Source organism: Artemia sp. Qi Xiang Cuo, chromosome 13 (assembly GCF_049724085.1).
Source record: "Artemia sp. Qi Xiang Cuo chromosome 13, ASM4972408v1, whole genome shotgun sequence".
NCBI classification, from domain to species: domain Eukaryota; kingdom Metazoa; phylum Arthropoda; class Branchiopoda; order Anostraca; family Artemiidae; genus Artemia; species Artemia sp. Qi Xiang Cuo.
In genome coordinates, this window is record NC_142806.1 from 13438391 (window position 1) to 13452855 (window position 14465).

The window sequence follows — 14465 nt, forward strand, 5'->3', positions numbered from 1 at the left end:
GCATTTTAATTCATTCATAAGATGGTTAGAAAAGTTCATAGTCATACCCACCTCTTCTTAGAATTAATTAAAAAACAAAAATTTCAAAAAATAACTTTTTCAAAGAAAATTAAAGAGCCATATTAACCTAAGTCCAGCAAAAACCAAATCCTATAATAATTCAAACTCAACCCAGAAATTACTATTAAAAAATAAATGAAACCGAAAACGAACAGAAATCAAACAAACAATCCCAGCAAATATAAAATAACAGATACTGACGTCGATGATTAAATAAATATAGTCAAAATTAATAGAGAAAAATTACTATAAAAAGGAGTTAACTCCATTCCATTCCACTTCTCCATTCCTCTCTTCTACTGATAAAGTTCTAAAGCCCATTGTGGCATTTGCGTTTGGGTAAAAATACATATATTTTGAACAGTGTGCTTTTTTCAAATCATCGACGACGACAAAAAAAGAGAAAAAATGAATCACTATAATTATCAAGATAAATGGAAATAATTAATTGAATAATTGAAATTGAACTGAATATTTAATATATAATGATATTAGTTCCGAAGAATGTCAGCAATTCAAAATTTCATTTTACTGTGAATTTTGTTTTCCATTTTGTAAATATAAAAGTGTTTGGAATACATTTCGTTTTCAGTAAAGTGCAAAGGATACAACAGGCCTTAGTACCGTGATTCCCAAGGTGAGGAACAGGCCCGATTAGGGGGGGAGGGCAATATTTTGGTAGGTCATTAGCAGGACGTGCACTCTTCGAGAAATACCTTAGAGTCTCAATTTTGAAAAAAAAAATATTGTTCACGTGAAGGACGTTGCCTTCAAATGCATGCATTGCACAAAAGTTGTTGTATTCAGACAATATTTTTAATTAGTATAAAAACACTTAGAGGATAACCTAAAAAGAATACTGTTAATAGCATTTTAAGCTTCCTTCATGTGAATTAACGTAAAATTTTGAATAAAAAATTAAAATATTGTTGGGGGGGGCATCAGGATTTTAAAAAGGCCAAGGTGGGGTATGGCCTGAAATCGGTTGGGAACCACTGCTTTAGAACTCTTACAGTTAGCAGCGGAGGATGGGACAGTGGCCAAACTTCTATTTGTAGTATTTTTTTTTGTTTCATATTTGACTTGACTATTCAATTAAATTTTTACTCGTTTTAAGATTTATTTATTCATCATGGTTGCAGCAGTAGCTGCAACCTAGTAAAGAGCAAACCAAATCCCATTGTGAACAAAAGTTGAAAAGTTTGTTTGAAAAAGAACCGCCTAATGAGGAAAAATAGCCCTCTGACACTGAATCAGGAATGGTAACTTGTGTTTCGGTTAATCTTAAAAGCAATTAAATAAAAAAAAACATTTTTTTTAACTGGAAGCAAGGAACGAAATTAAAGCTTAAAACGAACAGAAATTATTTTTTATATGAAAGGGGGCTGTCCCCTCCTCAACGCCTTACAAGGAGCAGAAGAGCTTGGATTAGCAGTAAATTCTTTTAGTGAGAGTTGAGCAAAAAGGTAATTTATTGAAAAAAAAGTAAAAAGTTCTATTTCTTTTAAAACGTCAAAAAGGGAGAAAAAAGAGACCTAAGCAACAATTCTACAGAGAATAAAACTAAATTACGGTTAATAACCCTTGATTTTTATTTTAACGTTACAATTACAAGAAGCCATGTCTATTGCAACGACTTTTTATGTAAAACTGAACGCCATTACACTAAAAGAGGGCAACAGTACAAGCTTACACTAAGTTGTGAAATTTATTGCTCAGCTCTTTAATTTCTTAGCCTAGAAAAAAAAGGACGTTAATCGATTGGAGATAAAAGACATATATCAAGAGAGAGAGAGAGAGAGAGAGAGAGAGAGAGAGAGAGAGAGAGAGAGAGAGAGAGAGAGAGAGAGAGAGAAAGAGAGATGCAAACCGATACAACTACATTAAACATGGATACACGCATAAAAAAAATAAGACTTTTAATAAATATATAAAAAAAAGCTCTTACTTCAAAGAAAATCCGGATACCTTTTCTTTTCTCCAGCGTCGTGAAAACAAAAGATGACCCGCGCAAGAAAATAAGGGAACAAGCGGCAAGGAAGTAGTACGTGCTCCTGTCAAAATGGCTGGAATGTATGCTCCAACGACTGGGAACATTAGCCCGCTTTCTTGAAGCCCAATGTTACCAACAGTGTATATCCCTGGAAAATGACATACACATAGATTAACATACTGTTAAACATGTATATTGTCAACAAAATAAACTTCTGTCTTCTAACGCCTTTGCTCAGACATTCTAATTTAACTAATCTTGATTAAAACAAACCACAAAAAATGAAGTAAGTATTAATTGAGTAAATTAGTTAAATTCAAGTTAAATCATTAGCTCAATTAAATTAAGTTTATTATTTGTTGAAATTAAGTAAGTTAAGCATTAACTTAAAAGGGTGCTTTCTCTTTCTGCTTATTCAATACAATAAAATCATAGTGAAAAAATATAATAATCAAATCTTCTTAATTAATATATTTTAGTCAAAATATCAAGACAATAAAATTGAAATAATTTCAAATGTTTAACCATATATTAGTGTCAAAAAGAAAGAAAGTCCTATACTCCTGTGTTAAAACATGTGTTTTGATTACAATGGTTTATTTTTATGATGTGTTAATGTCAATGATTTATTTAAACCTTCTGTTCAAAATGAAATACAACTAGAGTAGTGCAAGTAACAATGATGGCACTAACGATTCACAGGTAGTAGCTCCATGCAGAGTTTCTAAAACTTCAAATAGTGAGACAAACGCTAATATATTTTTCTGCTCCTTGGTCAACGTTTCCGTCTCATAACCATTTTGCAGCCCTTGATGATGAATCAGATAGCCTACTTATTGAATGAGATGAACCTGAAGTCTCTCTCCCGCCTAAACAGATTTTCCCAAAACAGACAAAAGCAAGCAAACATAAAAGTGTTGAAAGAGAAGTCCCTCAATCACATTTTGATTTTCCTTCTTTTTTTACTTTAAATGTGGAAAGTCTCAACGTTGATAAAATGGGGGAACTTGAGTGTTATGTTCATGTCTTCAAAGAATCTTGCACTATAGGATTGAACCCCTGCATGTTGAGATCTTAAAAGAAAGATGATAACTCCTTCTTTTCTTGTTAGTTTCTCACATATTTTTAGTCCGCGGCTTCTTGTGGTTTTGCAAGTGACAAAGTAATTACCTGACAAGGTTCTGTTTTCTTCAAAAGATAACTTATCTCCTTATCACTTTTTCAATCATCTTAACTTCCTTAGGGGAGTCACACTCGCTAAAGGGCCCTGTCATTTTGGTGGCCTGCTTTGCAGCTTTGTCTGCTCTTTCATTACCATCAATCCCAAAATGAGCTGGCACCCATTGTAGAATAACTTTACCGTTTTTACATACGGATTTAAATGCAGAATAAGAGGCAGTTACTTCCCCAATTGATATTCTTTCTCTAGAGGTGTGCAGTCGAGTTTCAAAAGCCTCGTCTATCGTTGAAGGCTCAACAATCTCTGGAGAATGCCGCATATATCTAGGCGCACGAAGATGCGAATTTATAATGCATCCGTAAGCTCGGTCCTCCTCTATGCAGTGGAAACCTGGCCTCTCAAATCAACAATCCTCAGCATGATAGACGTCTTCCAGACGAAACAGCTCCGTCGGATTCAGGTACTTCCATGGGAAGATTTTGTAAGCAACTCAAGGTTGCTCGCACTCACCTCCCAAGTACCATTCTCTGTCCAAACAGCGCACCGTACTCTCAGATGGTTTGGACACCTCCTGCGTATGCCGACGACAAGCCCAGCCCAAATAATCTACGATTTTTATGCTAAAGCTAATGGCTGGTCTTGCCCAAGGGGCAGACCTCAGACAAGGTGGAAGGATAGCCTCAACAAATTCCTGGACATAGCTAACATTGCTGTTGACGAGACCCCACTAATAGCAGCAGACCGGTCAGCCTGGAGGAGCAGAGTTGCAACGCTCTCTACACCACCCCAACATATCAAGACAATAAAATTGAAATAATTTCAAATGTTTAACCGTATATTAGTGTCAAAAAGAAAGAAAGTCCTATACTCCTGTGTTAAAACATGTGTTTTGACACATTCTCTGTCCAAATGACAAGGTGGAAGGATAGCCTCAACAAATTCCTTGAGATAGCTAACATTGCTGTCGACGAGACCCCACTAATAGCAGCAGACCGGTCAGCCTGGAGGAGCAGAGTTGCGACGCTCTCTACGCCGCCCCCAACGCGGCAGGAGCCTTAAGTCAAGTTTAATAGTCAGAAACTTTACTATTTGCTTGAGTCCTTGACTTCTGAGAAAACTTTCAATTCTTAGACCATTCTTATCACCAGTAACGCAAATTCCAACATTCGGGTACTTAGAAGTATAAAATCAATACACGAAGCTAACTTTTCAGCCAAGACCTTTTTTTAGAAAGATGCTATACTAGGTCAGCAATAAAACACTCCAATAACAATACCAGTTACAGATCTCGGAAGCTTTTTTGGTCGAATCATAATCCAAGCATTTCATCATCGTCATCAATGTGGGGAATCTGCAGAAGCCGCGGCGCCAACTGCTCACGTACGAAACACGCTACGCCGCCACCTTTCTTACCTAACGGATGATTCTGATGTCTTAGTTTTGATAAATTGTTTGTAACCTTGTATTGTAAGATGTTCATGACTTTGTTTATGTACTTCTGTAACTGTAATAATATCAGCTCCGGTTACATGAACATAACACTCAAGTTCCCCCATTTTATCAACGTTGAGACTTTCCACATTTAAAGTAAAAAAAGAAGGAAAATCAAAATGTGATTGAGGGACTTCTCTTTCAACACTTTTATGTTTGCTTGCTTTTGTCTGTTTTGGGAAAATCTGTTTAGGCGGGAGAGAGACTTCAGGTTCATCTCATTCAATAAGTAGGCTATCTGATTCATCATGAAGGGCTGCAAAATGGTTATGAGACGGAAACGTTGACCAAGGAGCAGAAAAATATATTAGCGTTTGTCTCACTATTTGAAGTTTTAGAAACTCTGCATGGAGCTACTACCTGTGAATCGTTAGTGCCATCATTGTTACTTGCACTACTCTAGTTGTATTTCATTTTGAACAGAAGGTTTAAATAAATCATTGACATTAACACATCATAAAAATAAACCAATGTAATCAAAACACATGTTTTAACACAGGAGTATAGGACTTTCTTTCTTTTTGACACTAATATACGGTTAAACATTTGAAATTATTTCAATTTTATTGTCTTGATATGTTGGGGCGGTGTAGAGAGCGTTGCAACTCTGCTCCTCCAGGCTGACCGGTCTGCTGCTATTAGTGGGGTCTCGTCAACAGCAATGTTAGCTATGTCAAGGAATTTGTTGAGGCTATCCTTCCACCTTGTCTGAGTCTCGCCCCTTGGGCGAGACCAGCCATGAGCTTTAGCGTCAAAATCGTAGATTATTCGGGCTGGGGTTGCCGTCGGCGTATGCAGGAGGTGTCCAAATCATCTGGAAGTACGATGCACTATTTGGACGGAGAATGTTACTTGGGAGGTGAGTACGAGCAACCTTGCGCTGCTTAAAAGATCGTACTACCGGAGTCCCTGAATCTAGTGGTGCTGTTTTGTCTGGCAGACATCAACCACGCTGAGGATTTTTGATTTGAGAGGCCCGGTTTCCACTGAACAGAGGAGGACTGAGCTTACGAATGCATTATAAATTCGCATCTTCGTGCGCCTAGATATATGCGGCATTCTCCAGAGATTGTTGAGCCTTCAACGATAGACGAGGCTTTTGAAACTCAACTGCACACCTCTTCCATAATAGAGCCGTCATTAGACAGTATGGAGCCAAGATAAGTGAAGTTCTTTACAACTTCAACAGGATATAACTGCTGTCATTGTGACAGTTAGCAGTTAACAACCTTCCAAAATTTGCTCCTGGATCAGACATGGTTTTCCCTCAGTTTTTTTCCAATCTAAATGATGTTTCGATATCATGCCTCCTTGACTTAATTAATCAGGCATAGGATACTGGTTATTTCCCAGAAATCTGGAAATCAGCAACATCAATAATGATTCCAAAAACTAATAAAGACTGCTCAATGATTGAAAACCATTGCTTTATTACACTCTTGCCTGTTTTAGGCAAAGCATATGAAAGCCTTGTAAAAAGAAGGTTGAACTGGGAGATTTAAAAAGGAAAATTCAAAGTTATTCAGTGTGCTTTTAGGAAGAATAGAAGCACCATTGACAACCTGGCATGTTTTCAACGCAATTCCACATACGTGATTCAGAATCAACTCATTATAATTGCCATGTTCTTCAATCAATCAATCATCAATCATTTTATTAATACTAAACTGTTGACAGTGAAATTAATTCTTAAATGTTGACAGTGCCTTTGACTCCTTGACGAATCAAAAAAATTTGAATGGTATTATTGAAAGTGGTATATACAGAAGACTTGAAATTTGTGAAAAGTTAACTTGAAGACCGTGAAATCTGTATTAGAGTAGGCAACACCATCTCTACTGACACCTTGAAAGTAAAAAGGGGAGTACCACAGGGATCAGCATTGGAACGTGATTTCTATAATATTGGAGTTTATGGTATACCAATTGATGATGGAATATCAGAGCAAGCATATTTGCAGATGATTAAGTTTTCTGGGTCACAGGAAGAAACATCAGTTAAGTAAAAAAACAAAAAGGTTGTATTGCAACAATTAGAGAATTGGGTGGCCAGCATTGACATCAACTTCTTGCATAAAACCAAAGGGATGATTATAACCAGAAAAACTTTGTATCATTGCTCCAACATTGACTTTAGGTGGCAGGAAAATCGAATATGCTAATCAAATGAAGTTTCTAGACTGCATTATTGATAGGAATCTAAATTGGAATCCCCACATAGATTACTCTAAAGCAGCATGTATCAGAAGACTAAATGTTATGAAATCACTAACAAGGCTCAATTAGGGCAGTAGAGCCAAATCCAGATAGATTTTCAAAAATACATTACACCAAAGCTTGAATATGCTGCAGCAATATACCAATCAGCTTCACAATCAACCCTTAAAAGACTGGATACAATACAGAATTCAGCTCTGAGGATTTCCTCTGGATACAACACCAATACCATTCCTGTTATCAGAGAGTGACCTCAAGGACTTGGAAACAAGAAGAGGTATAGCAGTATTGAAATATATCAAGAAACTGTGGACTGCTGACAAAACACACCCAGTAAAATCAAGAATAGTAAAACCAGGTGCCTTTACATAGCCAACAGTCAGTATTCCAAGCAGAAATTATTGCTATAAAAAGGCTTTTCAATATATAGGAACCATTCAGCAGAGCTATTCTAATATTGCTATATTTTCAGATTCTAAAGCCTGCATAGAATAGAGAAAGAATATCAATTGGGGAAGTAACTGCCTCTTATTCTGCATTTAAATCCGTATGTAAAAACCGTAAAGTTATTCTACAATGGGTGCCAGCTCATGTTGGGATTGATGGTAATGAAAGAGCAGACAAAGCTGCAAAGCAGGCCACCAAAATGACAGGGCCCTTTAGCGAGTGTGACTCCCCTAAGGAAGTTAAGATGATTGAAAAAGTGATAAGGAGATAAGTTATCTTTTGAAGAAATAGAACCTTGTCAGGTAATTACTTTGTCACTTGCAAAACCACAAGAAGCCGCGGACTAAAAATATGTGAGAAACTAACAAGAAAAGAAGGACTTATCATCTTTCTTTTAAGATCTCAACATGCAGGGGTTCAATCCTATAGTGCAAGATTCTTTGAAGATGAACATTGCAACAATGAAGAGAAAATTACACATGTTCTACTAGATTGTGATAATTATTATTATTATTATTTTATTTTTACCCCACTGCACAAAAAATGTAAAATAGTGGAGTAATACAAACACACACAAAAAAAAAGAAAAAGAACAACGACAATCTAACCACAAATAAAATCACTAATAAAAAAAACAGATAAGATTGATGTGGGCCCAACCAAAAACTAGCATCCTGACTGATCTTTGCTTGCACTGCTTCAAGCGAGGACAGAATTGCTGTTGCACCATAATGACCAACAAGGCGCCTATTGCACACAGCAAGCAGCAAATACAATAGGAACTTACAGTATCTAAAATAATTAACCTTCATTTGTTTCAGATCATGCTTAGTAAAAAGCGGATACTGCCCAGAAGCAGATAAAATCGCATGGTCACAGAAACTACCGTAGAGTTTAGCAAGACCATGCCTATTAAAACGTCCACAGTTTGCAACTATTTTCGCATAACCAGCTTTAAGCTTATCCTTCGAATCACAAATAAATTTACGCCGGATGCTTCCAACGGATTCACATATAGAAATACCAAGCCATTTGATAACAGGGACACTAGGTACCATGAAGGTGTTGCAAGCAAGGGGAGTAGCAGGGGGATTAACAGCGTTAAAGAGTAAATATTCACATTTCAAAGTATTTAATGATAGGCCTATTTCACTAAGCATAGATCCAACCATGCTAACATTCCGTCAAGCCTCATGAAACACCGATTACCATTCCTGTTATCAGAGAGTGACCTCAAGGACTTGGAAACAAGAAGAGGTATAGCAGTATTGAAATATATCAAGAAACTGTGGACTGCTGACAAAACACACCCAGTAAAATCAAGAATAGTAAAACCAGGTGCCTTTACATAGCCAACAGTCAGTATTCCAAGCAGAAATTATTGCTATAAAAAGGCTTTTGAATATATAGGAACCATTCAGCAGAGCTATTCTAATATTGCTATATTTTCAGATTCTAAAGCCTGCATAGAATAGAGAAAGAATATCAATTGGGGAAGTAACTGCCTCTTATTCTGCATTTAAATCCGTATGTAAAAACCGTAAAGTTATTCTACAATGGGTGCCAGCTCATGTTGGGATTGATGGTAATGAAAGAGCAGACAAAGCTGCAAAGCAGGCCACCAAAATGACAGGGCCCTTTAGCGAGTGTGACTCCCCTAAGGAAGTTAAGATGATTGAAAAAGTGATAAGGAGATAAGTTATCTTTTGAAGAAAACAGAACCTTGTCAGGTAATTACTTTGTCACTTGCAAAACCACAAGAAGCCGCGGACTAAAAATATGTGAGAAACTAACAAGAAAAGAAGGAGTTATCATCTTTCTTTTAAGATCTCAACATGCAGGGGTTCAATCCTATAGTGCAAGATTCTTTGAAGATGAACATTGCAACAATGAAGAGACAATTACACATGTTCTACTAGATTGTTATAATTATTATTATTATTATTATTATTTTATTTTTACCCCACTTCAAAAAAAATGTAAAATAGTGGAGTAATACAAACACACACAAAAAAAAAGAAAAAGAACAACGACAATCTAACCACAAATAAAATCACTAATAAAAAAAACAGATAAGATTGATGTGGGCCCAACCAAAAACTAGCATCCTGACTGATCTTTGCTTGCACTGCTTCAAGCGAGGACAGAATTGCTGTTGCACCATAATGACCAACAAGGCGCCTATTGCACACAGCAAGCAGCAAATACAATAGGAACTTACAGTATCTAAAATAATTAACCTTCATTTGTTTCAGATCATGCTTAGTAAAAAGCGGATACTGCCCAGAAGCAGATAAAATTGCATGGTCACAGAAACTACAGTAGAGTTTAGCAAGACCATGCCTATTAAACGTCCACGGTTTGCAACTACTTTTGCATAACCAGCTTTAAGCTTATCCTTCGAATCACAAATAAATTTACGCCAGATGCTTCCTACGGATTCACATATGGAAATACCAAGCCATTTGATAACAGGGACACTAGGTACCATGAAGGTGTTGCAAGCAAGGGGAGTAGCAGGGGGATTAACAGCGTTAAAGAGTAAATATTCACATTTCAAAGTATTTAATGATAGGCCTATTTCACTAAGCATAGATCCAACCATGCTAACATTCCGTCAAGCCTCCTTTTGGAACGACTAATCAGGAGGAGGTCATCAGCATATGCTAAATAAGACACTTCCAAAAAACCAAAAAAAACAACTGGAGGGAATCTTATTAATCACACTCAAAATACAAGAATTAAAAATATGAGGCAAAAGAACTCCTCCTTGCCTAACCCTGCATTTAACAGGAATATTTCCAAAAGCACATCCATTCGATTTCAATCTCACATATGAATTCGAATACCAAAAACGTAACAGAGAAATAATTGATGGGTTTATACCAAGCTGATGTAAAGAATAAAAAGCCTGAGGGTGCACAACACTGTCAAAAGCTTTAGATATGTCTAAAGCACATATTTGTAATGATTGACCTTTTGTTTGTGCATCCTTAAAAAGGAGAGCAAGCACCCAATGTGCATGTTGACAAGAAATCCCCTTTCTAAATCCAAACTGATTAGCATCATAATTCACAAAATCAATAATATAAGGAAGAAGCACATATTCAAAAAGTTTGCTAATATAAGAATCACATTTATTTATGTCTTTTCCTCTCTTTACAATTGAGGTAACAGTACCACATAGGAAACTATCAGGCACTAAAGAACAACAAAGACACATTTGAAAAAGTAGCTGCAAATGTTTTACTAGCTCCCGAGAATCTTTCCGTAAATGAAAAACACTTATACCATCAATATCAATAGACTGAGACTTCAGCCGCCTGATCAAATCAGTAATTATATCAGTTGACACAGGAGGGACGTGCTTTTGTTGCATTTTTTCGGGAAGGCACTTGGCAAGGAGTTGGAAATATTGGCTATGTACAACAAAACTAACACGGGCAAAAATATTAGAATAATGTTGGATCCAAGCTGATTGCAGAATATTATCACTCTTATAATCAGTAAACTTAGAAGAATTCATCACAAACTTCCACTCTTTTGAACTATTTGGAAAATTAACTCCAGTTTCACAGACGGACCTCAGTTGTCTTTTATAAGCTGTTTTTGTTTTACATTTAATATCAAAAACAGTACCATGAGAGGGACTCCCACAAGCAATCCAAATACGTAACCATAGCTTGGCCTGATTTTTCACTTTTTTCAAAAGAGGGTCATAATTCCTAACAAACTTTTTCGTGTTGGACCTAATACATTCAATTGGGACAGCTACTTGTTTGGTTTTTTTCAAACATAAAATGATTTGATGATAATACATATTCAATTGCAAACGAGCACTGGGTGAGGTAACTCCGCAACAAAGGAGGTTATAAGGCACATTAATGGTACTCAGCAGGCTTGCAAGCATGGCCACATATAGAGGCCAATCACAACAATTCCAATTTCGATGTTGAAACCACTTTTTTTCTATGGATTGGGGAGCATTTATTATTAGTTTAGATGTGACTGACACACACAGAGATATGGGTATGTGGTCATAATCTCTTTCATCTTCATCAACGTGGACAGTTGAAGTTGTAACACCAGCAGAGCATACACAGTGGTCAAGGTTAGACCGGGAGCCGCTGGCATGTATGTAAGTAAATGGAAGATATTTTGTCAGAATCCGAAAACCAAGGGGGAGGCACTCGAGCAGTGAATTGGATTGGGGGGAGGACATTGTCATGTCACAGTTCCACCCATTAGTAACCAATCATAACCAAGTTTCTCAATACCCAATACCAAATTTTTCAATTTTTTGCACGCTTTAACAAAATGGGTGAATGACGCAAGATTATTCTTATTATGCAGCAAATAAACATTGACTAGTACAAGATCACCAATCCTGATGGCTAAATAAATATCATCAGATCCATAACACTGTGGGGAAAGGGAAGAGAGTTTCTGATTCAGCACGCAAGCCAACCCACCAGAGGGACTACCACAAGTTCTTTGGGCATTTGTAGAAAAACAATGTGGCCAGGGCTACGTCAAAGGAAATTTACGCTCACAGCCGGCAATAAATGTTCTTGAAGAAGGACTACATCAAATGTATCAAGAAGATTATCAATACAAATGTCCTTATCTTTGGTCCCATTAATATTAAAAGAACAAATAGAGATAGGCAAAGATATCATTTGGCAATACCTTTGGTAGCAATAGCATGCAACTTGGGACATTGCTAACTATATGACACATGGTCTCCACCACAGTTAGCACATTTAGGGGACAACTGAAAAATACAACGCGGGATCTGAAAAATACTCAAAAACGCGCAAAAATTCATAATCAACTTTCAATCCAGTTTTAATGGCATTGATCTTAGTTGCAACATCTACAAACGAAATTCTGAGTGCATGGGAAGTTCCAAACCTAGTTATGTCAGAGACTCCAGGGTATTCAGTAAGGCGAGAGATATCGTAATCAGTGCCTATACCCTTTAATAGACCAAAATATTTCTTTTCGATAAGTTTGGCTTTAGAGTTTGCTAAAACTGAGGGCACAGCCTTGCAAAAATCATTCATGGCCACATTATCAATTCTTACAACAAGTTTATTGTTAGATGACCGTATGCTGCTAATTGCCTCATGACTGGAGATCTTGTCAATTATCTCTCTACATTTTGTTGGGTTATTCAAAACCTTAGGCACATTCGAGATAACAACTGTGGCTAGAATATCATTCGCGGGGACAGTAGGTAATGCCGGGAAATTCATATCATAATTTGTGAGCTTAGAATCAATAACTTCTAGAGTTCAGCCAATTTTATTAATCTTGGTAGCTAAGCGTTAATATGCTACAGCCGGTATGGTAGGAACTTTGGTTGGAAGTCGGATCACATAAATAGGAATAGTTATGTTCTCAGAATCACATTTCCAGATTAAATCAATCATATCTCTGATATTGTTTGTAATTGCTTTATTACCAACGCGCTTAGGACAACAGTCATCTGGAACTGTAGCTGAATAAAGTTCAATCTTTGCAGTTGAAACAGCCGAATTCTCGAAAAAATCAACTGCATGACTCATGATGATATCGTCAATTCCTGCTTCAAAATTCACTTGGATAAAGTTCAAAACAGGTGAATAAACATACCTGTCATTATTGCTTGCAGCACTCATAGTCCGCTTTTAAACCGGTTTTGTCTAGGCAGGCAATTCACATCACGTCTTGTCTTGGCAAGAGCTAAGCTTTGTCTTGGCAAGGCAAGAGCTATCAACATCAGAGATAATATTTAGCAAAGTTATTTGCACAGAATTCAACATGCCCCAATTTAGAACTACTTTTGGGAGGCAATGATAAAAAAACATAATATGCAAATTTGTTGAATTGTAGTGCAGTTTTTACAAGACATAGGAGCAGATAAGAAGATATAGTTTAGTTTATTATTTAAGTTTGGTGCATCCTGAATATTAGTGCAGTGTAAAATTATAGTGACAGTTCTGCCCTTCCTTACCTTTTTCAACTTTCTAATGTGATATTTTGAGAAACCATTGAATGAGGACCTAAGTGACATCTAGTGTCAAGAAAGGTCTGAAATCCTGCTGCTGCTATATATTAGTGAAAATGTATATTGTGAATAAATATGACCTCATCAAGTTCAGAAAGCAACTATTCTGATTTGTCAGAAATATTGGTTAAATTTTTTGTTATTCACATATTTAAATTGTAAATAAAGTAAACATGCCACTCAATGCATTTTTTATGCTCTTTCCAAATATATAATCATTTTTGTTGGAAATGAATTTTACCCCACCCCTATATACCAATTCAGGGTATATATTTGCACATTATGGGGTTGGGGGTAAATTTTATTTCTTTTGTAAATGAGAGGTAAGTTTAAACTTTCCCTCACCCCCTAATGTGCAAATATATACCCTGAATTGGTATATGTAGGCAGGGGGGGGGGGATAAAATTCATTTCCAACAAAAATGATTATTACATATGGAAAGAGGAATCTTAAAAGGCATGAAGTGGTATGTTTCTGTTATTCATAAGTCAATAATATGAATAACAAAGAATTCCCAACAAAAGCACTAATAGAGCACTACCAACATCTGAATCGACTTTAGAGGCCAATTTATGTCATGGAAAGATGTTTTTGAAATCCCCCTTTGCCCCTAACTCAAAATTTTCCAAAATTCTACTTTAGAGGCCTTTTTTAATATTTCTGAAGCACTAAGACATAGAGCGCTACCAACATCAGGATCAACTTTAGAGGACAATTTATGTCATGGGACGATGTTTTTGAAATCCCCCTTCCCCCCAAACTCAAATACTTCAAAAATTCTACTTTAAAAGCTTTTTTAAATATTTATAAACCACTAAGAAATAAGAGCGCTACAAACATCAGAATAGACTTTAAAGGAAACATTATGTCATGGGAAGATGTTTGGAAAATTCTAATCTCAAAGCTTTTTAAATATTTCTAAAGCACTGATAGAGTGCTACAAACATCAGAATCAACTTTAGAGGACAAGTTATGTCATGGGAAGATGTTTTGGAATCCCCCTTTCCCCCAAACTCAAAAATTCC

General features: G+C 36.4%; 1 protein-coding gene and 1 long non-coding RNA gene across 2 annotated transcripts in view; one reads left to right on the forward strand and one right to left on the reverse strand.

Annotated features, from left to right (window-relative positions):
• LOC148944981 (uncharacterized) overlaps window positions 1–14465 on the reverse strand; it is a 33105-nt gene that overhangs the window by 17123 nt on the left and 1517 nt on the right. The window contains exon 2 of the long non-coding RNA XR_016142681.1: window positions 2009–2201. This is a non-coding gene — a long non-coding RNA (uncharacterized LOC148944981). The remainder of the gene's footprint in view (window positions 1–2008; window positions 2202–14465) is intronic.
• On the forward strand, window positions 3652–4050 carry LOC148944982 (uncharacterized). Its single transcript, XM_089098913.1, has one exon. It carries the CDS (start codon window positions 3652–3654, stop codon window positions 4048–4050), a length of 399 nt encoding a protein of 132 aa, XP_088955039.1.

Excerpts from the sequence above, each read along its gene's own strand:
- LOC148944982 (XM_089098913.1), top strand. The coding sequence starts at position 3,652 with ATGATAGACGTCTTCCAGACGAAACAGCTCCGTCGGATTCAGGTACTT.